This window comes from Suillus plorans (genome assembly GCF_016647745.1).
Source record: "Suillus plorans strain S12 chromosome Unknown HD556scaffold_9, whole genome shotgun sequence".
In the NCBI taxonomy this organism is placed as follows: Eukaryota; Fungi; Basidiomycota; class Agaricomycetes; order Boletales; family Suillaceae; genus Suillus; species Suillus plorans.
Genome location: NW_024537393.1, coordinates 787,134 through 813,232, shown reverse-complemented (window position 1 = coordinate 813,232; position 26,099 = coordinate 787,134). Strand labels below are relative to the sequence as shown.

Below are 26,099 nucleotides of genomic sequence, written 5' to 3'. Positions count from 1 at the left end.
GAATTACAAATGGTGCCTTGAGTACAGTGTAAACGATGTTGTCCGAGTCGATCGATCTAAATTGGCTTGAACGAAATATATGAGCGAAAAACGACACAGCAATTCTATCAAGTACATAGTTGTAGTAACACGGCCAAACCACTCAAGTCTCATTTCAAATTTGTGTACCTACAGCCAAGGGGTACACAAGAGACATAATCGCTAACCGATCTCGTAGATCGCGAAAACTGGTATAATAAGCAAAGCGCAAAAAGGATAGGCATAGAGGTCCGACACGAGTCGCAACAACTCACAGGCCGAAAAGATATGAATGCAGATTTGACAGGCACGCTATAGACAAGCAAACTTCGATTGGCGTTTTTTTAGCTCCTCCATCCGAGAGTCGAGCTGTGCACGAGCACGTTCCTTTGCACGTCGTTCTTCGTCAAGATGCGATTCGAGGGACTGTTTTTCTTCCACGATCGATTTCCGAACAGTAACAACCTCACGGCGCGCTTCCTGTAACTCATTGCGAAGGCCCTCAATTTGGAAATTAAGCGAGTCTCGGTCCCTCGCAAGCTCCGTTGCTTGCATGCGCGCGTTGAGAACTGTAAGACAAATATAAATGGTTAGCTCAAACACTAGAGAGCGATCAGGAAACGATACATACGATTCTTCTCAGAGTCGCTTAATGATGTCTCTAGTGCGCTCACGAGATCCATGTGAGCAGCCAAATCACTCTCACAGTGACATAGCTGTTTGTTGAGTGTCTTGATCATCACCTCCTGTTCATTGGTATACTTCGCTTGGTCCTCGAGCTTGGCGTCAATCGCCTTGGAGTCTACCTCAGGGCCGCTTGGTGCAAGTACAGAGGCAACCGACGTAGCAGAAGCGTCGGTAAAGTATTTCCAAAACATAGTAGGTTGAGTAGATAAAATTAACTGGGTTTCCTGGGTTTTCGGTGCTGGCGGGGGCGTGGTAGTCTAGTGGGTGGCGTCACATGATCTTTACTAGCCAATCAAATAATGATAAAAAAACAATTACAAATGAAATAATAGAATGAGCACCTCTAGCAGCTGAGTGCTCTACGACTTCGTCCGGACACTATCAGCATGACTCGGACAATTTTACCAGTTGAACTTTGTCTTCAGAACACGCAAGTGTACCGACTCCCACCTCCCAAAGTTCAGACATGTGCGGGACAAGCATCATTTGATCATCCTGCATATCTTGGATCATTCCTTGTCGGGAATGGGAATGTCTAGAGTGCTCTCAAGGGCAAAGGTCATATCAACCAGGCGACACCACCCGTGTTGAACAAGGTAATCCTGATGGTTATAATCTCGCCTACCAGTCTCAGGCGAAGAGAAGAAGAAAGCCTTTCCTGATAACGGTGAAAACGGATCTCGCCCTCGGTGCTACGCTGAAATCGCAGCCAAAACTGACGCTGCAGTTCGCCTTACGAATGACCGTAGTTTTGGTGTGTTTTATGATGTAAGGGTGCTCACACATTTCAACCAGAGTTCGGCCGTCTTTCGCAGCATGTTTCATCTTATGTTTCATGGTTTCTTGACTTCGGTACTTTATCTCCCATATGAATTAGCCTTGCATTTATCATGGCGTCCAGGATTGTTGACTTCAGGGTGGCAAGTGCCTAGTCACTCTGCATTCTGGTGCGGACTTGATATTAATTAACCAGGCGCTTCTGCGGAGGGGCCACTAATAATCATGTTCCATCAGGGACAGGAAACACAAGATGAACAAACTGTCAGAAACGCCAATCTGGGCCACTCTCTTCGAAGCTTTTAACCTTTGCCTTTGGAGGGTGACCAAGATCCTGGTGATGCCAAGAAGAAGAATACTGAAATTATTGGTGACGAACAGGAAGTCGAAGTCGAAAAAAGTGAGGAGCTGACTGAAAACGAGTCGGATTTCATTTACAATAAGCGGCTATCATGTTGACAGTCTTTCAGGGCTAGAACGATCAATCGATGGCTGACATGGATCTTCCTGGCATGTTTACATTAACACTAAGGGGATACCAGAAGAAAGCACTTGTGGCCAAATTATCTTGTTCTCCTCTACTGATTCATACAAGGTGGACGCACAGAAGCTGTGTTTATGCATCTATGGAGTGAGTAAGTCTCCCAACCAGCTATAGGAACAGCTGTCTTATATCCATGCTTTCCCTGCCGAACTGTAGTCGATCTGACTGAAGACGAGAATTCAGTCTTGACTTACCTAAAGCCGAACACAAACTCAAAGGAGGGATCCTTGCGTTTGTATAACACTGTCCGTTTCATCTGCCAATGTCAAGTTCTCAACGTTATACCACAGTGGTAAACAATGCATTATTCATATCTTGCGACGTGTACGGACAAGGGAGGGTTGCCACGATGCACAACGTGCTCATAAGGACCGGTCAAGGAATAAGACCTCATTGAGGTTCTCCGGCTGTCTGGTCAAGATAGCCCACACCAGGTGTTTTCAATGGACGAAAAAGAAGGGTCGTCGAACATCAGAAGTCTTCCCGTGAAATGATTCTAAATCCTCCGCTAAACTGGATGCGCCGGTACAAAATCTCGGTAGGTGCACCTCTGCATAGTCCATTCCATTCTGATCTAAGTTAGTTTCAGGGCACCTGTCATGGTATCGTTTAGGATCGATGGGCCTCAACTTGAAGCGCATTGCTGTCATATCAGAATTCGAGCGGAACAAGCGAAAGCCCAAGGTTCCGATTGTCAGCTTGAAGCCGTTAATCTGAACTTAAGCGCAAGCTACCTGCCTTTTGAATTGCCTGAACATTACTTCAAACAATAGCTGACGAGCGCCAACCACATCTTCATGATTAATCTCCCAGAACTTGTTGCCCTGTGCCACGCTAATGAATATTATTCAGACTTCTGATGCGAACGCGGCGACTGAAAATCGAGGTTGGCATCAGTATCCGTCTATGGTTAACCGTACTGATTTTGGTGACAGCCATCGATGGCATGCACCGAATTCGTAGGCGAAGAAAAAACTGTCTATATCAAAAAACTTTTAGTGAGTACGTCTTTATCATATTCATTTAACCTTCTTTGAGGTTGATCACACCGAAGGCCGCATACTCCGGATCCAAAAACGCAAGACTGTCATCGACAAAGAGGCGTTCCGGGCGATAAATCGGGTAAAGTAAACCCGGGGAGTCTCGAGGACCTGAAAGTTATATTCGGTGACAATGAGTGACAGCTTTTGTATAAATAGTGCATCTCTTCGAATGGCATCGAACTACTACTGTAAATGCAAGTCTGCGGAACGAGATATTAATCACTGGATCAAAATGGACTTGGACAGGAACATCAAAACCCACGACCCAGACACAGCCGCTTAATAAAAAAAATTATTCCATGACCAGTATCTCCAATGATGATCACTTCCACAGGTCGACAAACAACTAATTGCAACTCACCCAACGTAAACACTTATGTTATTCCATCGTACGATCACCGTATCTAACGGGGCACAGAATACATGAGAGGAAAACCGTCAAAATGAAGGCCCTGCATCGTAACGCCAAGGTACTATTATGAGACATTGCAACATGAAGCCCTGGAGTTCCCTGAGATGTAAAATTACTCCAGGAGAGACAGAATCCTCTAGCCATAAGTGCTCGTAGTCCGTCTTGATCGCGCTGCAAAATCGACATGACCAAAACTAGTGGGGTATGTTAGCACACCGTGACGTTAGTCCGTCCCATAAAAGGATCTCGAAGACGCCCTGTGAAAGACATTGGCGCGCTTGTTGGTCCTAGGCCTTCACCAGCATAGCCACTAGTGCATTATACTCGTCCTTGAATGTAGCTAAAAAGTCGGATAAAAACGACATTATGGGTGAACTATTGAAGTATTATTAGTGGCTTGAACACGTTGAAAGACTTTCTTGCCTCATGGAGTATCATAGGCCCAAACAACCTGAAATTCCTCATAAAACGGTTCGGGAGCCCATGGACGGCGCTATCTCAGAAGAATCTGCTCTCCGTTTATTAGCAACTGGCTATGGAGCGAAGCCGAAGCCAATGTGTCCAGTTGAGCGTCGCGAGGCAGACCACACCTGCCGCAGGCACCCGTCTCCTAGGATAAGGGACCACTGACCGAGTTCTCGTCAGGGGTTTACTACCTCTGCCTACCTCGCCGTTTTACTCGTCCTATTTAAGAGGATACCACTGAGCTTTGATACGACCTAGTGAGAGTATATGGTCCATGCGCGACTACAAGTCTAGTATATCTGGCCAGCTGCATTCGGTACTCATGGCCCACCAGCAGGGTGGGTACCAGTGGGGGGACAGGAAGCCTCATCTCCCAGCCTTTAGCATGAGCCGAACTAGTTGGTGCCTGTGTACGGCCGTTTCCGAACCGCACTGGTGTCCGTACAAAGACGGAACGGACATCTAAATGTGTGCGCAATGGATAACTAATGTATCCGATGCTCACTCAACCCTGCATGATGGGTGACCGTATGAAGAAGCCTCATGTAATGCTGGAAGGAACTTACCAACTGGATTAGGGCTTTTGGGAAAAATGACGGTAAGACCCAGCCATGTGTTTTACTAGTAAGGTCGCTAGTAGCTAGTACCCGTTGACTCACCGTGACAGCATGGGCAAGGCTCGATCTGCACGTAGGCGTCTTTTAAACGAGTGAATGGTATCACGAAAGTTTGCGACATGTACCTTGGAGTGTCAACTGGAGTTGGCCGAAAGGAGTTATGAGCCCTGCGCTCAAAGCTGCAGTTGGTTTGTGATCGGATCAAGCATGCTTAGTCAGCTTTAACCTGATACTACACGAAGTTTTACACCAACTTATACTGTACGGTACGGCGCAAATGCCGTCGATTAGCGGTAGTATTTTGCCCTTGTCTACGAACTTCCTCGATGATACTTCAAGTTTGTTCCCTCGGTGTTTTTTAACGGCCGGGCTGACCTCGAATCTCCAGTAGTGGCAGTTCTGCGGTTATAGGCGTTCTTTTGTGTTCTGGACCCTTGATGAGCAGTATCCCGATGCTAATTCAAACGTAAGTACTTGACAAACCTCTGTCAGTAATAAAAGTTTTGGTGCTAAATGTCACCCCTTTTGTTATCAGCGCCTTTGCCCAAATAGCAGGACCCTAAATGCATGTACTTTTGGAATGCTCACTCAAAGCCAAATTATAATAAGTCCATCGTGCGACTGTGGAACCGCCCTTTCCGTTGTCCAACGACTTTCACCCAGAGCTCTTCTATCCCTGAAATTAGCTGAGCGCATTGCAACACATGAGTTCAACTGCAACAGCAGCAGCAGATGTCCTTAGTTCATTTTCTTATGCGCAAAGTTAGTTCTAGTGATGTTCCCGACTTCCAATCTGATTTAATCCAAACACGGCTTTCAGTTGCTGTCGCTGTCGCCGTCTTGTATGATCACTGTATGCAATCGATCAAGTCTTATGACCACTCACTCAATTATCGTCTGTTCAGCATTGACCTTCGCTCGTGAAGTGAGTCACTGTTGACCCATAAACGAGCAAAACCTAATGATAATGCTGGACTCTTAGATAGATTATATATGGGTGAGTCAAGACTTGAAAAAATGGTGTCCGTTCGTCATATGCTGACTTCGTTGATGGCTAGCGGAGGCCGCCTTCAATAGTGGCCGCCTTATATCTATTGGTATGTGCAACTAGTGTAGATTTTTCTAGTCTTCACGTTGGTTAGGACCGCTACCTGGGCGATTCCGTCGTGATGTAAGCCCTGGTGTCTAGCTCTTATCAGTAATCTGATGTGTTCTTAGCATTGGTGTATATCGTAAGTTAATATTTATCTCACAAGTTATCTCTTTCACGTGCTCTAGTGTGCCTCACTGAAGATGCATCAACACAAGTGAGCGCGTTTGTCTAAACGTATGATTTGTGGTTTTCTTACGATGTCGTTTACAGGAGTATGGTCTCTAACGCGCTTTATTCGCACTTCTTGCTGATAGTATTGGTTTCACACATTCCTCAGATGCAAGTCCATTGACTTCGTATTCGAAATGGCCAGCATCTGACTTATACTCAAGGCTTTCGGCTTTTCCAAGTCCGAGCGTGGGGTACTCTTCTGTGTTCGTGGCTTACTCAGTGTAAATCACATTTGTGCATATACAATTCGACATTAACACCACTCGCATAGGCATCATGCAACTCCGAATATATGCTATGTACAGGCGGACTAGGCGGATACTCATGATATTGGTCTTTGCTTTCTTCAGCGAGGTCCTGGCTGTCGTTGTAATCATCTGGAGAACCATTGGTCCAGCAAGCCAATTGATTGGTACGTACTGCAGAGAGACGTGGGGCCACACTTGTTCACTAAACATCTCCAGTCACCAACGAGTCTTCAAGTTTTCCTGGAAAGCACCTGTGCACCTTCTCCGGGATCAACACGGATTTCACCTATTTGTTCATACCCGTCTTTTGCTTCGAGCTATTGCTCTTCTTCTTGGCCATTAGAGTTTCCCTCAATAATATGAGAGAGAGGAAGGCCACCCCTGGTACCTCCAGCTTGCGCGTAAATTCATTCATGAGCATACTCGTGCGAGACAGCATTTTATATTTCTTCATGTTAGCATCATCTACTTCGTACGTTCCTAATCACCGGTTGATAATTGATCTATCTAGAAACCTGGCGATGTGCGTTATCGTCATGAGCCTGTGGCGGAATGCCGCTGTGAGGTTTTTATTGCGTCATTTTTGACGTATTACTCACTGTTACTCATTGAACCCTGCACGCAATCAGGCCCTACACGCAAATATATCTATCCCGTTCATCATGCTTGTCGAGACCATAATTGGCACCCGCATGGTAATCAACTTCAAGGAACATTGTTCTCGCCGGTTGAACTCGGAACCGATCATGATCACTGGGTCAATACACTTCGCAGGAGTTGGTGAAGAGTCTGCGCGCCAGGTTACGAACTATGACCAGTTGAACGAAGGTGACGAGGAGATGCAGCCGGTCAAGAGTGATGAAGAGAGTACTGAGGTCATCACTTACGAAGAATTATAACTTTTGATTGCTGCGATGCATATACATGTACAAAGCACCGAGTCCATACGACCGGCGTAGATGCAATATAAGGTACTGGATGTTACGATGCAAACTATTGCTGTCTGCGCTCGACACTGGCGCGGACGCTCAGTCAGTATTTGAGCCCGAGTCTGAATTAGGCACAGGGATCCGGGAGGTGCAATAGCGAGAGTCATCGCTGCGATTCTAGCCTGGGCGTCGTATTGCCCAAAACATTATCCAGAACCTCCCCTGTGTTTCTTCGTTGGCCTTATATGAGATATCAGGTTAACCTAGGAGCATATCATGATAAATGCGATTACAAATAGAAAGTAGAAAAAAAGACTAATAGAAAATTTGTACAAAGTCCATTGCACTACAGTCTAGTTGCCAGTGTCACCGTCAACTAAAAAAGAAACTGAGTGCTATTGTAGAATGAAACTTTGAAATGAATCCAACTTCGGACGAGGAAAGGGAGAGACGGTCTTCTCGTATGAGCAGGTCATCTAGATCTAAGGTTGAACGGGGAATAAGTACTTGTAACCATCGCAAAACACCAATATGTCAAGTGCAATGGGTTCAGTAGATGCCAGGTATCAGTCGATACCTGACCACCTTCGCCCACCTCGCCCACTCGTCTCCGAAAGCCGATTTCAGTGCTTCATCTTCTTCGCTGACCCTACACACGATGTTGATCACAAGAAGCGTGATCCCCGCAAGCCATGCCACCACAGCTAATTTGAGTCCGAAAAAATCTAAAACTCCGGAGCGTCTAAGCCATGAAGTGGGCGATCCGTGCAGTATTACCATGCCAGTCATCTGTATAATACCTGCTGTATATGATGGATGGCGTATGACAGCGTATGGTCCTGTCGTGACAATATGGTGTCCTTTGCGGACACTGAGTTGGAATGTGAAAAAGCGACCGAGGGTGCGAAAACACCACCAGCGTATGAGACCCCCTACGACAGCAAGTGTGGTGCCCAAGATGAAAGAGAAAGTAATGGGTGTGTCACGAATCCCGTGACCGACTGTGTGTTGTGCAATGGCTTGTATGAAGGACAGAGAGTCCGTCGTGTGAGACACGATGGTAACGATCTCTGCGAAAGAAACAGCCCAGTAAATTGCCTAGCGCATCGTTCTGTAAAAATGATTGTGGATAGACAAATAAAACACCCGCCTTCACGACTGGAAACCCGTACATAATAAGCCCAGTGAAGACCCACTCATTAAATGTTTGGTGAATAATCTCTTTACTTGAGGGGACATTTGGGGGTGTGAACGATACTTGCTGCGTGATAGCAGACGAGAGAATGAGTAGAACTTTGATAAGTGACGCCATCTTCATGAAGAGCAACTGACCTTTCAACTTGAATGGTTGCGTTTTATTCATAAGTATCTCGCCGAGGCTATACTCGATGGTTGAAGTACCTGCATGGTCCAGAAGTGGCGATAAGCTATACACGTCAGCTCGTATTCTTGTATCTCAGCGTTGACATACTCTAGCCGTCCATAATGTGGCGAAGGTCGGCATTCATACAAACAGTCATCACTTGCCTGTCATAGAATATCAGTCCATTTCAGCCCTTCAACATTCAAACTTAACTTGCCATGTCGGAGAAGACAAACGAACTAAACCAGTTGTGAATAGCTCAGAAGTATCATTAAATTGCTTGCCGACGACTGTTGAAAATAAACATCACCTTGCATCTAACGAGGAAGGGAGAAGGTAGTGGACAGTGTCGTGCCGCGTATCGCTTCGGGGTTGACTTATGCTCCATAATATGCGTTCTGGGTCTGATGGCTGAATGAGGTCGCATGTAAGAATGACTAACATCACGTACTGTAAGAGTTGGACCATAGACATAGTCCACGAAACACCCGCATTGCAGTCCAGAAAAAGTGCAACTTCGCAAGCTACTTGCCTGACGTACACCCCTGAGAATGGTGGAGGTGATGAACGATGAGTTTAGACTAGTTGTCCCTAAAACAAACCGCCATCATTCCCTACTAGTACGGTCACTTCGTGAGTGCCCACTACTTCGCACAGGAACTGATGAATCCAGCTAGGGGGTCGGCAGTTTATCACATTTCATTGTCTGACAAACTCACTATACATCAAAAATGACTCACGAAGTCATGGTCACTCACAAAGCGATAGCACGGCATGGACAATTGAAAGTAGTCATTTCCTCTTAGTTGTCTTCGTAAGCTACAGAACCCTATATCCCGCAGTGCAGCATTCCAGGTCGGATCATATTCATGACAAGCAAGCATCTCATCTGCTTCTTCAACCTAACGTGACGTCCTTGTTGCAAAGATACGTCCATCTCGGAGCTGCGCTAGAAGGTTCAGATATGACGCTTGCTAGAAATTTCCATGACGAGGGTTTCATTTTGCGGTGCTTTTGGTAAAAGCCTAGTTACAGCGACATGCACGATGTCCGGTCCCATCGAAGTCGGTAGCAATTCTGCAAGAAAAGAATATAGGGCCATAGAACTGGAGGAAAAGACATAGTCTTATATTTGAGCAATTGGGATCCTAGGCCTCAGTGGTCACAGGTATACACATAGTTATTTCCCATGCCAGTGGAACCGATTCGGTGGTGCCAAGGGGTAGCGGTATGCTCCATGAATATGATGGCATGGCCCGGCCACTGGGCTAAACTGCCACTCGAATTTCCATTCGTATGCTGAAAGAAGTAACCATAACTGCCGCACCTACAGCCTCTAGTGAACAGCACAGAACGTCGAATCCTCCAGATTGTTACCGTTCTTGAATGCGACTCGGATGTGTATAGGATGCAGTTATTAGTTGAAGTTCGGGTTCGGTCCGGTTCATCAGCGAATTCACGTGACATCGTGGTCGTGAGAACCATAGAAGCATGTGATTCCCGCGAAAAATTCGAATCGTATAAGTCTAGATCACAGTGAGGAGGTCCCAGGGTGTAACGCTCGTCAAAAGCCATCGTCGAATATTGGCGATAGCAACCAATATTCTCGTTGTTAGCTTACTACTGACTCATTCCTTCTCTCTTATTCCATAGTATTCTTACCCTACAGTATATAAACTGACGTATATCTACTTGTAGGGCAGTGGATCTTTCACCCCCGAATATATCTTAGTTCGGACAGTTATCCTGTTCGAGTCTCTAAGTCTATCGACTCTCTAGTGTGAACGTCTTCGAGACGCCACACAGGGTGTTCGGACAGCTTTTTTGGAGTCAGACGGCAGCAGTCATAATACTAGCGCAAGTACCAATGCTACTGTTTTCAGCTATCTCATATTGAACGTCATGCAGGTGCTGATACTCTCACCAATGACTACAGCACGATGAACCACAGGGGTTATCCCAAGGTGATGCAGATGGAAGCCAGTGCTATAGAAGCACTGCGATATTCTTCGTCGCCATTCAGCAATGTATCCTGGTTCCCCGACTGGTCATCAGCACTCGAGAATATTTCTCTCAGCTCGATTATCATGTATCGGACTCTAGAGTGACAGACCTCCGAGTCAACGCCATGGCAGTCGCATATAACCCCGGTGCAAATACGCAGACACTGCCCGTTTTGGACGAACTGCGAAAACAAAATTAATATTTTTCTCGCCGACAAAACGCATATTGCTCATAAAACTACATCGGCGTCGCTGAGTCCCACCTATTTGACTCCAAGCTGTCTATTCTCTACAGTCTAGTTACCAGTGTCACCGTCAACTAAAAAAGTAACTGAGCGCTATTGTAGAATGAAACTTTGAAATGAATACCCTCCAACTTCAGACGAGGAAAGGGAGAGACGGTCTTCTCGTATGAGCGGGTTATCTAGATCTAAGATTGAACGGGGAATAGTTGTAGCCATTGCAAAACACCAATATGTCAAGTGCAATGGGTTCAGTAGATGCCAGGTATCAGTCGGTACCTGACCACCTTCGCCCACCTCGCCCACTCGTCTCCGAAAGCCGATTTCAGTGCTTCATCTTCTTCGCTGACCCTAAACACGATGTTGATCACAAGAAGCGTGATCCCCGCAAGCCATGCCACCACAGCTAATTTGAGTCCGAAAAAATCTAAAACTCCGGAGCATCTAAGCCATGAAGTGGGCGATCCGTGCAGTATTACCATGCCGGTCATCTGTATAATACCTGCTGTATATGATGGATGGCGTATGACAGCGTATGGTCCTGTCGTTACAATATGGTGTCCTTTGCGGACACTGAGTTGGAATGTGAAAAAGCGACCGAGGGTGCGAAAACACCACCAGCGTATGAGACCCCCTACGACAGCAAGTGTGGTGCCCAAGATGAAAGAGAAAGTAATGGGTGTGTCATGAATTCCATGACCGACTGCGTGTTGTGCAATGGCTTGTATGAAGGACAGAGAGTCCGTCGTGTGAGACACGATGGTAACGATCTCTGCGACAGAAACAATCCAGTAAACTGTCTAGTGTATCGCTGTATAGAAATGGTCGTGGACAAGCAGTAACAACACTCACTTTCATAATCGGAAACCCGTACATAATAAACCGAGTGAACACCTGCTCATTGAACCTTTGGGGAATAGTCTCTGCACTCGAGGGGACGTTCGGAGGTGTAAACGACATGTGCTGCGTGATGGCAGACGAGAGAATAAATGGAACTTTGAGAAGTGATGCCATGTTCATGAGGAACGATTGACCTTTCAATGGTTACTTTTTATGCCCGTACGGCCACTTCGTGAGTACCCATTATACTGCCCAGGCATTGTCAAATATGGTTTCGCCGTTTCTTCTTACGAAGTGTTGTCTGCGTAAGAACCCTACAATCTCTAGTGCGGCATTCGAGATCGGACCATATTAGCAATGTAGCAAGCAGATATTACTGTCTTGCCTAATTTCTTGTTTCAGAGATACGGCGCTTGCTGGAAATTTCTATGACGACTCAAAGGACTTCACTTTGAAGTGATCTTGATATTGGCTAATAGCCTGGTTATAGTGACGGGAGCGATGTCCAGGTCCCGTCGAAGTCGGTAGATGTTCTACGCCATTGATCTCTGCGGAAAGAATTCCTCAGAATACGAATACATATGAACTCCGCACCAGCATAGAAACCGGAGGAAAATATATGCCTATATTCGAGTTAGGATCCCGGAAATCAGAGGTATATATGTAGTTGTTTCCGATGTCGGAATCGCCTCGCCCTTGGTGGCTCTAAGGGGAGTAGGATTCTCCATGATCAGTATCACGATCAGGGCGGTCCCAAGTCTCCATTTATCACTCCATTTGTCACGGTATACTGAAAGAAAAAATCATATACGCACTTGTAACCTCGACGGGCACGATGTCCGGTCATCGAAGTCGATAGCAATTCTGCAAGAAAAGAATATATATGAGCTCCGTATCAACATAGAACTGGAGGAAAACACATGGTAAAAGAAGCTTATATTTGAGCAGTTGGGGTCCTCAGCGGTCACAGGTATACACGACCACCGCACCTAGCCTAGTACAGCCTCTCGTGAACAGCACGGAACCTCGAATCCTCCATATTGTTACCGTTCTGGAACAATTCTGGAATGAGACTCGGATGTGTATAGGATACCATACTTATACTCCGCCTGTTTTGGACGAACTGCGAAAACATATTGCTCATAAAACTACATCGGCGTCGCTGAGTCCCACCGTTTTACTCCAAACTGTCTGTTCTGTAAGGTCCGAGCCAATATCTGTCTGGATGGGGGAAATGACCTGAATACTAATCTCATGTTGCCGAGCCTACAATGCGGTCACATCAGACCGTTCCTGTGTTCAAACGAAGAACGCGTACCGATGTCACAGTAAGCTGATCCTGTTCCAAGAACATCCTGGAGCCAGCTGTCGGAAATGGCGTACGACAGACTGTTGCAATGTATGCACGATTCGAGACGATATCTTCACCAAAGGAGTCAATCATCCGACCCGGCTTGCAAATGCGAAGATCCGGTGAGTCAGGATCGTTGACACATTCCGAACGAGCAATGACTCGCTTATTGAAGTCCCAGATATGCACATAGAAGTAACCCTCACTGGAGAGCCCTTCCAGTGTTTGACCAGGATTCGGGATATGATCTTGGGGAAGAGCATAGGCCATTTTGCTGCCAAACACGCTGATATCGTAGCTTTCGTGGTGCGGAAAGTAGGACGCATACTGAGGTCCCCAATCTGACCAGGGAATCTCGACGAGCATATCTGAGCGCAGGGCCATGTCAGAGAAGATGGCCATATCGATGACTAGGATAGCTTTCCCCGCTTTGGGAAGAAACTCTAAAACCATAATCTGTGACTCCAGGGAGGGCACATAACTCGGCATGAGTCCTGGGCGTGCTGCTTTGCCATGCAGTGACGGGTGGCCATGAACCTTGACCTGGCAGTTGTACAATGATAGATGGAAGATCTTGGGAAGGTGATATATGATTCGGCACTGGGGCGACCCATTGAGCCCTTGTAACGTGTACAAGTATATCGAGCCTTCTGGGCCAATGACGACAAGCTTCTGTTCATCAACTAGATAGAAAAGATCTAACTCGCAGACACCCAATCGACATAAAAAATGCTGCTTATATGCTGAGTAGCAGAATTCTCACAAACAGAGGGAACTCACCCTATTCACATATCCCTTCCTCCAATTGATCACTTGTATGAACATGCCGGACACAGGCTCAGGATGGCAGTCATCCGCTGTGTTCTCTATGTAATAGAGGATAAATACGCGATCACCACAGATTACAGGCGGTGACAAAGCAGCACGGTAATCGCCAGGTGCATCAAAGGTATGCTTGCACTCCAAGGAAGTGCACTCAGCACTCGGATGTGGATGCTGGGACGAAGCCAGTCGGAACTCCACCCAACAGACATGGTAATCTTGTGTTGCATCGGTCACAGCGACATAATAATCATGCTCAGAACACACAACCATAAGATCCTGCAGAGGGTCGAAGGTAGTAAGAAAGCCCTCGACATCACCGATAGACCATGTCCGGGAGAGTGTAGGATTCGAGTCGCAACCCTGAATGTAGAATTTATTTTCGCCCAGCGAGTGTGACCACCAAAGCCCACATTTCACATCTTGTATCGGTAACGTGCTTTCCCATGTGGCAGCAGTAGTGACCACTGTTTCAAAGGTAGTGGTCGCATGGAAGTCAGATCGCCACAAAGATGCCAATTTCTTGAGCGAACACAAAGTCTTTCTGGCAACGCCGGTCGAATTCGTGGTAGCGGTCCCAGTATTAATCAAGCTTTGAGCATAAATTTCAAGCTTGCATTGAATGTAGACAGAATTCCGGACCGCAAGCCAAAAGATATTGCAGGTCTAGTATGATCAAACGTTAGCCATGGAGGAAATTGTGGAACTACGAGGAATAGCGAACCATTGCACAGCGAATAATGTCCCTGGGGTTGAGAAGGATTAGAATGTGACATATGAGCTCTGTAGGAAGCGACAAGAATCCGACCGCCATAGTCATGGTTATAGGATTGAAGAGAGGACTTAGAATCTGAAAATTTTAGGAGGCCTCTCCTCTCAGAATCCATCACGTCACCGTGACTGGAGCCTTGAGTGGGACAAAATCGCATCGAAGGCAACAGGAGCAATAAAACAAAATTCATCTAAAAACAAGCGAGCTCGTCGTCAGCTGCTAAGCTGCTACAAGTTAACCTGAGTAAGGCCTCTTGTGGCAAGGCACAGAATTCCCTCAAGCACGTCGCGCAATTGAGTAAGCAGCCCTGAAAACTTATTGGGTCAGTGATGCACAGAATGTGTTCACTCCCAGGATGGGAGACACCTCGCATATGGCGGATACGACGCTTCGTAGATGGTCTCATACATAGCTCGGGCCTGGTCCTCCAGTACGTGCATGCTAGCCATATTTCGAGTTGACTACTTAGCATGTCACGACTAGGTCTTCCTCTCCAATATCGCCAAGGCCCAACACAACCATTACATGTCGAAGCTATGTCCAAAGCCTCGTGAGGAGTGGTGATCGATTGGTCGAGGAGATCCATGCAGTGGCGATTTGTTCAGGTGAACCTTGCACTTTATCTTGCAAAGGGCACAAATGTTAACTATACGTAGTCTTCCAAGTCTTATCATACTTCGGCGCCGTCTGTACTTTCTTATATTTTCAGGCGCCCGTCCTCAGCTAAAACTTCTACCTCTAGGCATCACCTTGCAGCAATTGAGACCATTTCGCTGCAAATAACACCTCAGGCTCAGTTTCTTCTCATGGCACACAGGCCCGCACCAGTCTCTGCCTGAAGAGAACAACAACAGGTAAGTGGTATATTAGGTGCTTCTCGCTCTGCCATATGCATAACCGAATTTCCAGAAGGTGTCTACGTAGCGTGTGTCCCTTGTGAAAGCTAACGCTCAGACCAGTCAGTCGTCCTCAGGCCTCAGGGACAACTCCGCCTGCGACGCAACCAAACTCGACGCCACAGCCTCCGCCTCAGGCATAGACGACGACACAACCACCTGCTCAACAAGAAAAACATGGTTGTTACAACTTTTGCATCGCACTCAGGTGCATCCCACACCACCATCCTCTCTCTGCCTCTGCTACTCAGCCTGGTCCCTCGTTACTCTAGCGTGTGTTTATTGGCATTTCTTCATCGGCACGTTTATGTTGATCGAGCACATGTGCCTCCGTGACCAATCGCACATAGTCATTCGACATTGTCATGACTTATAAATTCTATATAGTGTTGAATTTTAGTCTCAAATATGTCGCCCATCTCTGCTCGATTCGGTTCCCGTCGTTTCCTACGGAGCTCATCTGTTACATCTTACCCTCAGGAACGATCGTCGTTGTGCAATGGTTCTCCATTTTCCGCAGGGACACGTTACTGATATTTCTTCTGACAACCTTGACACTTCCGTCAGAAATGTCATAATGAAGGTATGACACTTCGAGGGTACAAATCTATTCGGAGAGCCCCCTCGATCGAGTGGCCTACAGTCTTTCCTAACTGGCCCACTGGCAGCTGAGAATCAACGGCCCAGACGAGTTCCCGAACTTGTCATCGTCACGTTCTGTCCAGAGTATCAGCCCCTCTATGTTGTCTTCATTCCTATTGGAGACTCAGGTCGGCGGGTAATCCATGTCTCGAGAACATTATCATTAAATTTCGGCGTATTCACAGTGAAACTTTCCACTGGGCCAAGGTCATGATACGTTAAATATGAGACTCGAATTGATCCTCAAATTTCAAATGTCGAATGATGACAATGCAAGCAGGTGGGATTGACTATGCGTATGATTGTCCCAACAGGAGCCATAATCGTGGTATATGCTAGTTCAACGTCAATGCAAATGATGATGATGAGAAAGTCGAAATCGAATCGAAGAAATGCAAAATCCAACATTTCTACTGTATGCAAGCATATCCGTTAGCGTCTTCGACCAACACAGAAAAAAACTTCGAGCGCTATCGTGGAATTAAAAGAAAAGTCAGAGAACCAAAGAGCGGCTAAGTGGAATGTCTCAATATATATGCAAGTGAAAATCAAAAAAATGGATGAACGTCATAAAATCATCATACGACATGTTATCGGGCGTTCTTCCAGCTCGATGGGGGAGCGGCTTTTCGTCCGGGATTCTTACCAGGCGTCTGTAGTTGCAGATTCGAAGGTTGAGAAGCACCAGTCTTGGCGCGTTGTCTGGGACCTCCTCCATAGGCACTTGCAGCACTGTTTGGGACGCCTTGCCCAGCCGACATGTAGCTCGAACGGGAGGACATTGATGGGCCAAACGACTCCCCATACACACTCCTCGACCCTCCTCCGAACTCACTCTGCGTACTGCTGATCCGACCAGGGAACATGACGGAGCCTGTGGACCACTGATTCGGCATCATACCAGGCATGCTCATCCCAGGGACGCCCAGCATGCTCATTCCACCCCCGCCTCCTCCCATCCCACTGTACACACTACCTCCACCGCCCCCATACACAGACCCGCCGCCGACATTGGACCCTCGTTCCCACTCCTCTCCGGCTAATGCCATCGCATGTTGAGCCACTGCCATTTGGTACGCTTGCTTCGCGATCATCATCGCATGCTGGTGAGCAACGAAGAAGCTCTGGTCGGGGCTGAGCTGAGGAGCAATCATAGGTCCCATACCTGTCGGCATGGGCTGCTGCCACGCTCCCCACGCAGGAGCGTTCATCCCAGGCATCGTGCCATCCAAGCCCATAGTAGGATTAATGCTCATCCGCTGTCCATGCTGAGGCACAAGATCATCGTCAGAACCATTGTGCACAATGGGTCCACGACCATTGACGATTTTCCCGAACTACGACCAAAAAGTCAGAACGACCATCAACAATCACAAAATAGAACACAAACCTCAATAGCAGACCTCGCTTCACTCCGTCTCCTCTCATTCCGCTTCTCCTCATCAGCAGCATCATTCTTCACCCTCTCACGACCACGCGGCGGATCATCCTTAAAGCTCACAGTCGACTGCTTTGCATTCGGCCCGCGCGCCTTGAGCGTCAAGTCCACATCGCTTTCATCCCTCCGCCCAGCGTTCATCCCAATATCACTACCATCACGAGGAGTGAACGGCGCACCAAGACCACTGCTAGAGTCACCTGTTGAGCTGCCGGCGGGACTATCGCCTCGTAAAGAACTATTACTGGCGAAGGGGCGGGAGGGCATGAGTGACTGCGATTGCAACCTGGATGGCTGTGGTACTGCGGGCATGCTAGGCCTTGAGGAAGGGGAGACAAGCGTGCCTGACGGCGGTCGAGATATTCTGCTATCCATCACACTTGCCGTCGAAGCAGGGCGTGTCTTGTATAAATCCTTCGAAGACCCCCAACTAGCTTTCACAGAAGGTGAATCGGGCACGGCGGTGATGAGAGGGACAGGTGGGACACGAGAAGAGCGTGAGGACCGAGAAGTTGAGACGACGGATGAAGCATCTGACTTGTCAGTTGATGGTACATTGTGCTGCTGAGCTAGGATACCTGCACGAGAACGAGGAGCGAATGAAGATTTGATAGGAGAAGGAGATCGTTGTGGGGAAGAAGACCTCTTGGAGACACTGGAGAACGTTGTTGTCGGCGAAACTGGTGATACTGCCTGAGAGAGATCAGTGGTATATCGACGCGGAGGGCGTGAGGTGACGCTGAAAGAAGCTGGTGGTTTATACTCTCTGACAGGCGTTGGCACGATGCGGTCGTCACGAGGGGATTCTGTCTTATCATCAGTGTCTGACAAACGTTCGACATGCGGTGAAGTGATGTGCAGGGGCGGCACTTGTTGGGATGGTTGTGTAGGCGACTGTGAGGAATCTCGTGATTGATCAAAGGAAGTAACGAGTCTGATGGCGTCTATCAAATCGTCATCAACCTCGATTGGTGAAGAGGATGCCCGAGGGATAGACCCAACATCACTGCTTGACTTCTTATGGCGAGTAGGAGAAGAAATCTTAGGAGCTGGGCCCGAAGGTGAACGGGGAGTTACCGGAGCAGGACTCTCAGCCAAGCGACTCGGCGTCAAGCTGATGACAGGGGGAGGAGCAAAGGGCTCGTCCCTGTCCACCTCACGTTCCTTACCCTTTGTAGACGCTTTTTTCACTGAATGCTCGTGCCTCAGTACAGGCGTGAGCATCGGAGGACTTCCTACGAGTGATTTGATATCAATCAGGGGCTTCGCGGGCATCCGAGGCCGCGAGCCAGCGGATCTGTTGGTGGATATGGATGCAGAACTTCCCGGTCTGCGTGGTGCAACGAGCGCGGACAGAGGCATGTCTTCAGAATCATTATCCGAATCTGACGAAGTATCCGAGTCGTCACCCTTCGCTACCCTTGGCGACAAAGGCAATGGCAAAGATTTCTCTGAAGCCAAAAGGCATGTTAGAAACAAGGATAAACTTTAATAACTTGTATGCTCGCCTGATGATGCAGCAGAAGCGTTTGCAGCAGCTAAAGTCGACGCACGACGGGCAGCAGCGTTGGGTGTGAGAGCGCTAGTGGAGACAGATGCCCTCGCTCGCACGGCAGCCATATTGTCGGGCTGCCGTAACTGCACATTGTCCGATTTTGACCATTTCGGAGGATCTGGCCGTTGAGTCTGAGCGTTTGATGTAGTAGGTACATGCCCCGCATCGGACCACGAGCGCGGACCAGGGCGAGGAGTCACAGTGCCTTTGCGACTAGGCTTGATAGGCACGCCATCACTATCCACTTCTTCATCATAATCATCCGACTCTGAAGTACTAGTGTCCAAAACGGACGAAGTCCGGTTAGCGGAGATGGGTAGCGGGGGCGCACTCGAATTACGATTAAATGGTAGGTGATGTTCACTTCCGGTAGGCGTTGAAACCGTAGAAGCCCGCTGTCTCGATATATTTTCAACACGAAGGGTATCGAGGGAAGAAGGCAGTCGGAATGAAGGTACAGGGGAATTTGCACGGCTACGGCGTTGTGCTTCACGAAATGCTGCAACAGATATCTTTTGAGAGGATTCTGAAGCAACACTGTCCCCGCGCGGCCGTGGCCGGGCAGGAGGAAGCGGAAGTCCGGTATCTGAAACATCAGCTAGAGAAGGAGGGGACTCGGAACGAATGTGGCGGAAAGCTTTCAAATTAAAGTTATCCCTCGGTGAGGGACTTGGAGTAGGAGGAGCTGCAATAGTTGCTAGTGGCAGGGCGGGTTTCGATTTAGTACGCTCTCTAGCCCACGAGAACAACCCGCCAGATTTTTTTACATTAGGTGGCGTCGTCGAAGAAGACGGAGGTGCGCTGTGTATCTGATTCCGGGCGACGGAAGGGGTATCAAGGGGAGATTGACGGCGCGTGTTTTCATGAGGAAGCGAATGTGTGGAATTAATGCTGGGATCGTGATATATTCCAAAGGACAGTTTTGGTGGGGGAGGCGAGATGTCGTGGCCTGATTCAGAGGCTACACCAGATATGTGTGCGCGTGGCGGGCTATCGTTGAGAGAAAAGACGCTTGTGGAAGTGCCTGCGACATGTGGCTGATGTACAGGTCTCCGACGGAATGGCAACTTTAGCTTGCTCGACGATGCTGCTGCTTGACCGGCATAAGCTGCGGCCGGAAGAAACTTTAAAGACTTGTCTGGAAAGACATAATCTGGTTCTGAAGAGGTTAAGGTGCCGCTCGAGATGGACACTCTAGAAGTCGGGGTCGTTGGGACGTTTAAATTGGATGGTGCACTGCGAGGACCAGATTGTTTATCTCGTTTAGCAAATATTCCTGGAAGCAATGGCATGAAGAGGGTCAGCAGCAGAAAGGCAGTCCGGGTGATGAATGAAAGAGAGAACAAGAAATGATGTTCGTGATGCCGGGTATGACCAGTGAACAGGGATTGTTTGACTTTATTTGCTTATTCCCCCATTTAGAATGCAAAGTAAAATTGGAACCGACTTGCGACAGCCTGCGATGCGAACTCGGACGACGAGCTACAAGGCACAAGGGGTAACAGAACGGCAATAGGCTACATGATATTAACCGAAACCGCCTAGATTTATCGCCTTGCATACGCATTGATACAGGTTTTTGTTTCATGCAAGTACCGCGTACGAATCAAAAAATAGAATCGACTCGGTACTCTCACAGTCACAGTTCCCAACGAATTACAGCGGCAGATCCTCCCCGGCCACCCGTCCCCGCATTCATATACAACCATCCCAATAGCGCTCTTGATTCGCTTTGTATAAACTTACAAAGCTCGATGCGTAGCCGCGGCAGAAGAGAACACGCGAAGTAGTCGTTTTTTGATATGACGCAACCTTGCTAGGTAATTGCATTGACACACGTTCCTTCCCATGACGGCGAACTTCCTTTCGCACCAATGGGATTGCTCTTATCTTGGCGGCGCATCTGTTTCACGTTTGTGCGAGTTGATTTTCATAAGCGTGATGCGGCCTCGCTGAAAGTGTATGGTAAGCCAAGTCAAAGTTGGTTGTAATAATAATACATGATGTAACTTATACGTTTGATTTCCCCATATCATAACCAGACGATCCCTTCCATATAATTACAACGCAAATGATGATTGTCTCTTGTCTAGTAAGTTGCCTTTAAGCAGCGACTTCGCATCCCGTCATGTATGAACCCATTAATTTCTATCCGCAACAGACGGAACAAATCAGTGATGTGCACGACATCAAACATGAGGTACTCACGTGCAGACTTAGTCCATCCACACCCGTGGCGTGCCCAACCTTCTTTCCGTCCTTGAATACCATATAAGTAGGGACCTTGTGATATTCCTCGGTTTCAATTGACTCCACAAAGATGTCATGTTTGTAAAAATACATACAACGCGTACATCAGCTTCCATCACCACATCTTCTAGTTCGTCCACATTCACGCGATAGAAATCCACGCCGATGCGAACGAATGTGTCAGAGAGCTCAGAAAACTGCTGAGAGGTGGACCGGCACAATCCGCTCCAGTCTGCATGGAAATCTATCAGTACGGTTTTACCGCTGTTGATCTGGGAGTAGTGAGCAAGGGATTGAGTCCATCGAATATTTAGGTACTCACGATTCTAGTGAAGTCTTGAGCATCGTCTATGGGGTTGAAAGGCATATTGTGACTTTGGTCCAAGTGTAATGAGAATGTATGTATTTTATATATTACGGAGATGAGTGAGACAAGGGTCTGACAGAAATTGACGTGAAAACAAACAAAAGGGGGCAAAAGCAAAGTACAAAGAGTATTGTCAGAGGATATAGTATATATGTCAAGCGATGGGAGAGGTGAAGAACTTTATTTCAACGATGCATGACGCGCCGTGACGTCGACGCCCCTTTCGAGTTGTAGCGGTTTGCCTGCAGTGTCGGCCTGGCCAGGTAGTAAATCAATTTGTGATAAGATAACGAATTGGGGTACTGAGTATTACTTTATCCGGAGGTCTGGACAAAACCTCTCAGTAATCACAAAGGTGGGTAATGAAACGCACATCAAGATCAACTTGACACTCCGATTCTGAGACCCTAGCTTCCCACCATCAAGAAGGCGACAATGAAAGCCCATTGTCCATAGCTTGTCAGCTGCTTTTCAGCTCGTACAATGATTCCGATCATCCACTGTCTTAAGTTCGGAGACGATGTTGTGGGGCACCGGGATGGCAGTCTGCTTAGAAATCAGTGATTCCTGGATGAAATAAATGTCAACCCATATCAATGACACGTGTGCCTACGAGTTCTTGCCACTTGGTACTAGGTTTGATAACGGTGACCGAATCATTTGCCATGCTCAGTAAGGAGTCTAAGTTGAGTCTAACCTCGTTTTGTAGGATATTCTACCTAATGGATCAACCAAGCTCATGCCATAAATCTCGTAGTATCATTCCGCGAAATATTCGGCACATGAGATCACGCTGAGTATGGGTATGGTGGACCTGTTTTCAAGTCTCGATAACCGGTGATGGATCGATCGATGTTTCATGTGCAGATCATCACCTGAATTAACGAGTAACTACATAGTAACTGGTGGAGGAAGTGTTTCAAGTAGGATGAAGTCTGAAGAAGAAATCATCGGAAAAGTTTGCTAATTGCCTTTTTAGGTTAAGTGGTGCTATGTCGAGATTGCTGTGCCATTGGACGTCGTTAACAGCGTCGACGTCGGTAAGTAACTTAATATTCCGCAGTCGGGATCGCAGCTGCGTCGTTGGGCTCAACCATCAATTGCGACGTGTTTTGACATCGCTAGCTCCTGTTAGACTATGGCACCCAACTTTTTTGCAAAGCTTGTGAAGCCTAGTACACAAAGTTCATCTCCGAGCGGAAGAGAGAGTACGACTGCTTCACCGCGTCAATCCAATATTCCAGCGCGCCCGCATTCTCAGTTAATATCACACCCTCCTTCATCACTTCCCGACCCAGCCAATGACAATTCTAGTACAAAAGGGAGTGTCAAAATTGGTATAATTCCACCTTCCCCTCGTTCAGCCCTTCTTACTTTTCCTTATCTTCCTTCGCAAGACCACCATCCTGATACATCTCAACATCGACGTGCACGCTCGCAGGACAGGATGGTCCCAGACAGACATGCTGTATCGTTCGCTGCTCGTCCCATGGCAAGCGACTCTTCTTTGTCTACGGATGACATGCTTCCAACTCCAACCCCCTCTCGTTCTCGTCCTGAAGAATGGAAGACCAGTGCTGACAGCTCACCCAAATCCTCTCGCCAGCTCACACCTGCGTCATCCACTGGGAACCTGAAAGCCTTTGTAGACAAGCGTAGCAGCACTCACCCTTCAAACACTCACAAGGTGGTCGATAGAATTCCCTCAAAGAAGTCACTTCGCAGTAGAACACAGCCCCCAGCTCCGCTCGATTTCGATCAGAGTAATACTCGTTCCGATACGCACCGCCGAACTAGTCGCCACGAACACAATGCCGTCATAATTGAAAATGGCCTCGTGGACTCACCCACCACAATAAGCAATGCCCCCAAAAGCTCCCATCATCAACAGGAGCTTTTACCTGTCCTCACCGACACAGACGCAAGATCCATCCGCTCCGTAAACAGCTCAACCTCGAAGACAACAGGTTGGCGTCGTCCTTCACTCACTACTCCCAATCGCAGACAACCTGGCGTTGCTTCTTCTATGGTCGCTTCCATGACAAATACTGGTTCCCAAATGTCCCCTGTTCTTCCGGTTTCCAATTCGGCAGCAAAAAAAGTCACCAACGGAACAGTCAGGTCAAATGCCTCTGCTCGTTCTGCAGTGGGGCACACTGCTTCCGCTTCCGTGACGTCTGTGCCTAATTCTACCGATGTCAACGCTCGCACAAGACGTGCCTTGTCTGGTCGAGATGACTTTTCAGACGGTCAGCCAGACTCGTTTACTTCTAGCGGAGAGAGCGAGGCGTCGGACGACGAACTTGATATTAATGAAGACATTCCCGTCACGGGTTTTGCCGTTGCAAGCAGCAAGCGTAATGCAGACTTCCACGAGTTGTTCCCTAGTATCCCCGAAGGCGATTATCTTATTGAAGGTTTGTCACACTTTGACAATGTCAAATATCTGCTTCATATCCTGTAGATTACGGGTGCGCATTACAGCGTGAGATTCTAATCCAAGGCCGGATATACATCTCAGAGAACCACATATGTTTCCATGCGAACATTTTCGGGTGGATCACTGACGTACGTTGCACACGCTTATGCATACTGGCAAACTAAATGATACCCCACAGCTGTCAATCCCAATATACGAAATAACCGCTCTTGAGAAGAAGATGACGGCATTCGTCATTCCCAACGCCATCCAAATAACTACCCGACAGGCAAAATACACCTTCGCCTCGTTCCTCTCCCGCGATACGACGTATGACGTCATTGCCAATATCTGGCGACTTGCCCGTCCTGATGATACTCTAAGCCAAACCGGCTCATCCGCCAACATCATCACGCCCGCAAGTACCTCTGATGTTTCAGGTCCCCTGGTCACTAGCGGAGGCAAAGAAGCAGCTCCTGTGACTCGCATTAGCAAAGTCACGCACTGCGCATGCTCGAAAAATGGACAGCATCTTAATGAGATTGCCCTCGAGACTGTGTTACCTGGAACACCGGACAAGATTTATAACCTCATGTTTGCGAGTGGGTTTATCAAGGATTTTATGCGAGTGGATCAGAAGCTCATGGGTGGGTGGCGTCTCGCTCGACTGAATCAGTACTGATGCTCCTCATTCAGATGTGCAGATATCAGATTGGTCTCCCATAGGCGACAACTCGAAGCTTTTGGCACGGAATATGTCGTATATCAAGCCTTTGAACAATAGCGTAGGCCCGAAGCAAACAAAGTGCGAGATCCACGATGAAACCATGACCTACGACTTTGATGACCACGTCGTGATGTTGACGACGACGAAGACGCCCGATGTTCCTAGCGGAGGTGTGTTCTCCGTCAAGACGAAGACATGCTTGATGTGGGCAAGTGCTATTTCCACACGGGTGGTCGTCACCACGCAGGTAGATTGGACTGGGAGAAGTTTCATCAAAGGTCTGCTATTCTTTCCTCCTACAAAATCTTATGCTCATGCTCGCGATACGCCAAGGTCTGATCGAAAAATCAGCAATAGACGGTCAAAAAGTGTACCACTCCGACCTCGACAAAGCCATGCGGATGTACATCCAAGAACACCAATCCGAATTCATCCCAGCAGGCGTTGATCCAACAGCCGTAGCACCCGTCGAGCCTATCAGCCCCGTCATCGAACACCACGACCTCAATCTCCTGAGTCGCTCCATGGGCATATCAGACGCAGAAGCCCGTAAAGCACGCGAACACGAACGTAACAGACGTGGGCTCCAATGGGCGTATGAGACATTTGACGGTGCCTATGGCGTTGCGAAGCGCTCTACGTTTGGAGCGCTGGAACTTGTCAAGGAAGCTTGGGAACAGAGCTCGTCGATGACGATTTTATATTTCGTCATCGTCATTCTTGTGTTCAGTAACCTGTGGACGTTGATGCTTGTGGGGCAAAGGGAGGAGGCAGGGAGGAGGAAGGAGGCGAGGAGGACTGAGGAGAGGGAGAAGTGGGTGCAGGATGTTGTCACTGGGCTTTGGGAGGAGATGGCTGTTGGGAGGGCGAGGGGTGGTATCGGGTCTTCTGGTATTTTTGGAGTTGGTGGTGGGGTTATTGGTGGTGGTGGTGGTGGTGGTGGTGGGTCGGTGCATTCGGGTCATGTGAATGGTGATTGGAGGTTGGAGTTGGATGCTATCAATACGACGTTGAATGATGTCGAGGAGCGGGTAAGACTCTTACGGGAGAGTCTGAATGCCCTGAATTGACTTATTGGAGGACAATACTCCTATGCCGCACACATACTACACTTATTATTATCTTAGGCACTGGCTAAATTTTGAATCGCTAACCGTGATCAATGTCCATTGACTCGCAGAGTTCAAGTTGACCGACTGGTCTCTTCAGGACGGCGCGGGCCAGGTGAAACGCGGCACCACAATATTGAAAACTGTATTATGTAACAACTGACTGATTCCAATCACACCACTGCCGCCGAAAAAAACCTAGTAACAGTTTCAAATGGTCTGAAGTTTGAACGGCCCAC

The 26,099-nt window shown here is 47.8% G+C and overlaps 11 protein-coding genes across 11 annotated transcripts; 4 read left to right on the top strand and 7 right to left on the bottom strand.

Moving 5' to 3' along the window:
• Positions 1-330: 330 nt before the first annotated feature.
• On the bottom strand, positions 331-896 carry HD556DRAFT_1230394 (uncharacterized protein; the record flags this gene model as incomplete). Its single annotated transcript, XM_041297351.1, has 2 exons — positions 331-587; positions 650-896. 2 exons carry the CDS (start codon positions 894-896, stop codon positions 331-333), a joined length of 504 nt encoding a protein of 167 aa, XP_041164434.1.
• Positions 897-1,091: 195 nt separating this feature from the next.
• HD556DRAFT_1534284 (uncharacterized protein) lies at positions 1,092-3,157 on the top strand (the record flags this gene model as incomplete). The annotated part of the gene is made up of 9 exons (XM_041309562.1): positions 1,092-1,173; positions 1,334-1,459; positions 1,679-1,746; positions 1,804-1,882; positions 2,078-2,113; positions 2,640-2,719; positions 2,879-2,935; positions 2,962-3,024; positions 3,065-3,157. The coding sequence occupies 9 exons, from the start codon at positions 1,092-1,094 to the stop codon at positions 3,155-3,157; spliced, it is 684 nt and encodes a 227-aa protein (XP_041164433.1).
• A 1,620-nt stretch (positions 3,158-4,777) lies between these two features.
• Positions 4,778-7,123, top strand: HD556DRAFT_1524973 (uncharacterized protein). The gene is made up of 13 exons (XM_041309244.1): positions 4,778-5,029; positions 5,099-5,325; positions 5,384-5,416; positions 5,469-5,488; positions 5,546-5,560; positions 5,622-5,660; positions 5,706-5,734; positions 5,782-5,795; positions 5,842-5,874; positions 6,049-6,108; positions 6,159-6,299; positions 6,352-6,695; positions 6,765-7,123. The coding sequence occupies exons 2-13, from the start codon at positions 5,268-5,270 to the stop codon at positions 7,032-7,034; spliced, it is 1,056 nt and encodes a 351-aa protein (XP_041164432.1). The 5' UTR covers positions 4,778-5,029; positions 5,099-5,267; the 3' UTR covers positions 7,035-7,123.
• A 179-nt stretch (positions 7,124-7,302) lies between these two features.
• Positions 7,303-8,798, bottom strand: HD556DRAFT_1037374 (uncharacterized protein). Its single transcript, XM_041295956.1, has 5 exons — positions 8,645-8,798; positions 8,536-8,591; positions 8,397-8,465; positions 8,215-8,321; positions 7,303-8,162 (listed from the first exon to the last, which is right to left on the bottom strand). Exons 3-5 carry the CDS (start codon positions 8,425-8,427, stop codon positions 7,614-7,616), a joined length of 687 nt encoding a protein of 228 aa, XP_041164431.1. The 5' UTR covers positions 8,428-8,465; positions 8,536-8,591; positions 8,645-8,798; the 3' UTR covers positions 7,303-7,613.
• Positions 8,799-10,381: 1,583 nt separating this feature from the next.
• On the bottom strand, positions 10,382-11,686 carry HD556DRAFT_1305195 (uncharacterized protein; the record flags this gene model as incomplete). The annotated part of the gene is made up of 4 exons (XM_041299753.1): positions 10,382-10,484; positions 10,541-10,612; positions 10,970-11,472; positions 11,525-11,686. The coding sequence occupies 4 exons, from the start codon at positions 11,684-11,686 to the stop codon at positions 10,382-10,384; spliced, it is 840 nt and encodes a 279-aa protein (XP_041164430.1).
• A 966-nt stretch (positions 11,687-12,652) lies between these two features.
• Positions 12,653-14,505, bottom strand: HD556DRAFT_1439285 (uncharacterized protein; the record flags this gene model as incomplete). Its single annotated transcript, XM_041305948.1, has 4 exons — positions 12,653-12,778; positions 12,831-13,595; positions 13,644-14,351; positions 14,410-14,505. The coding sequence occupies 4 exons, from the start codon at positions 14,503-14,505 to the stop codon at positions 12,653-12,655; spliced, it is 1,695 nt and encodes a 564-aa protein (XP_041164429.1).
• Positions 14,506-15,414: 909 nt separating this feature from the next.
• Positions 15,415-16,054, top strand: HD556DRAFT_1343759 (uncharacterized protein; the record flags this gene model as incomplete). Its single annotated transcript, XM_041302183.1, is given in 3 exon segments — positions 15,415-15,626; positions 15,719-15,912; positions 15,924-16,054. Coding segments are annotated over 2 exon segments (202 nt in total), but the record flags the coding sequence as incomplete, so codon positions are not given.
• A 204-nt stretch (positions 16,055-16,258) lies between these two features.
• HD556DRAFT_1037239 (uncharacterized protein) lies at positions 16,259-17,358 on the bottom strand. The gene has a single exon (XM_041295954.1). It carries the CDS (start codon positions 17,249-17,251, stop codon positions 16,586-16,588), a length of 666 nt encoding a protein of 221 aa, XP_041164427.1. The 5' UTR covers positions 17,252-17,358; the 3' UTR covers positions 16,259-16,585.
• Positions 17,102-20,367, bottom strand: HD556DRAFT_1037326 (uncharacterized protein). The gene is made up of 2 exons (XM_041295955.1): positions 18,942-20,367; positions 17,102-18,884 (listed from the first exon to the last, which is right to left on the bottom strand). The coding sequence occupies exons 1-2, from the start codon at positions 20,278-20,280 to the stop codon at positions 17,359-17,361; spliced, it is 2,865 nt and encodes a 954-aa protein (XP_041164426.1). The 5' UTR covers positions 20,281-20,367; the 3' UTR covers positions 17,102-17,358.
• A 567-nt stretch (positions 20,368-20,934) lies between these two features.
• On the bottom strand, positions 20,935-21,908 carry HD556DRAFT_1037175 (thioredoxin-like protein). Its single transcript, XM_041295953.1, has 4 exons — positions 21,561-21,908; positions 21,334-21,510; positions 21,197-21,271; positions 20,935-21,136 (listed from the first exon to the last, which is right to left on the bottom strand). Exons 1-4 carry the CDS (start codon positions 21,603-21,605, stop codon positions 21,092-21,094), a joined length of 342 nt encoding a protein of 113 aa, XP_041164425.1. The 5' UTR covers positions 21,606-21,908; the 3' UTR covers positions 20,935-21,091.
• A 1,003-nt stretch (positions 21,909-22,911) lies between these two features.
• HD556DRAFT_1222326 (uncharacterized protein) lies at positions 22,912-25,617 on the top strand (the record flags this gene model as incomplete). The annotated part of the gene is made up of 5 exons (XM_041296831.1): positions 22,912-24,022; positions 24,070-24,173; positions 24,224-24,671; positions 24,721-25,029; positions 25,085-25,617. Coding segments are annotated over 5 exons (2,505 nt in total), but the record flags the coding sequence as incomplete, so codon positions are not given.
• Between the last annotated feature and the right edge of the window lie 482 nt (positions 25,618-26,099).

Bases quoted from the DNA above. Each gene is read 5' to 3' on its own strand.
- HD556DRAFT_1037175 (XM_041295953.1), bottom strand. From the start codon at position 21,605: ATGCCTTTCAACCCCATAGACGATGCTCAAGACTTCACTAGAATC. The intron at 21,272-21,333 runs GTATGTATTTTT...GAATATCACAAG, and splicing joins TGGAAGCTGATGTACGCGTT to GTCCCTACTTATATGGTATT. The intron at 21,137-21,196 runs GTGAGTACCTCA...TGTTGCGGATAG, and splicing joins TGGATGGACTAAGTCTGCAC to AAATTAATGGGTTCATACAT.
- HD556DRAFT_1524973 (XM_041309244.1), top strand. From the start codon at position 5,268: ATGAGTTCAACTGCAACAGCAGCAGCAGATGTCCTTAGTTCATTTTCT. The intron at 5,661-5,705 runs GTATGTGCAACT...CACGTTGGTTAG, and splicing joins TGGCCGCCTTATATCTATTG to GACCGCTACCTGGGCGATTC. The intron at 6,109-6,158 runs GTAAATCACATT...CCACTCGCATAG, and splicing joins GTGTTCGTGGCTTACTCAGT to GCATCATGCAACTCCGAATA.
- HD556DRAFT_1037374 (XM_041295956.1), bottom strand. From the start codon at position 8,427: ATGAATAAAACGCAACCATTCAAGTTGAAAG. The intron at 8,322-8,396 runs GTCAGTTGCTCT...TCACGCAGCAAG, and splicing joins GCAACCATTCAAGTTGAAAG to TATCGTTCACACCCCCAAAT. The intron at 8,163-8,214 runs GCGGGTGTTTTA...ACGATGCGCTAG, and splicing joins ACGGGTTTCCAGTCGTGAAG to GCAATTTACTGGGCTGTTTC.
- HD556DRAFT_1037239 (XM_041295954.1), bottom strand. From the start codon at position 17,251: ATGAGCATTAATCCTACTATGGGCTTGGATGGCACGATGCCTGGGATG.
- HD556DRAFT_1037326 (XM_041295955.1), bottom strand. From the start codon at position 20,280: ATGCCATTGCTTCCAGGAATATTTGCTAAACGAGATAAACAATCTGGT. The intron at 18,885-18,941 runs GCGAGCATACAA...TTTTGGCTTCAG, and splicing joins CGCTTCTGCTGCATCATCAG to AGAAATCTTTGCCATTGCCT.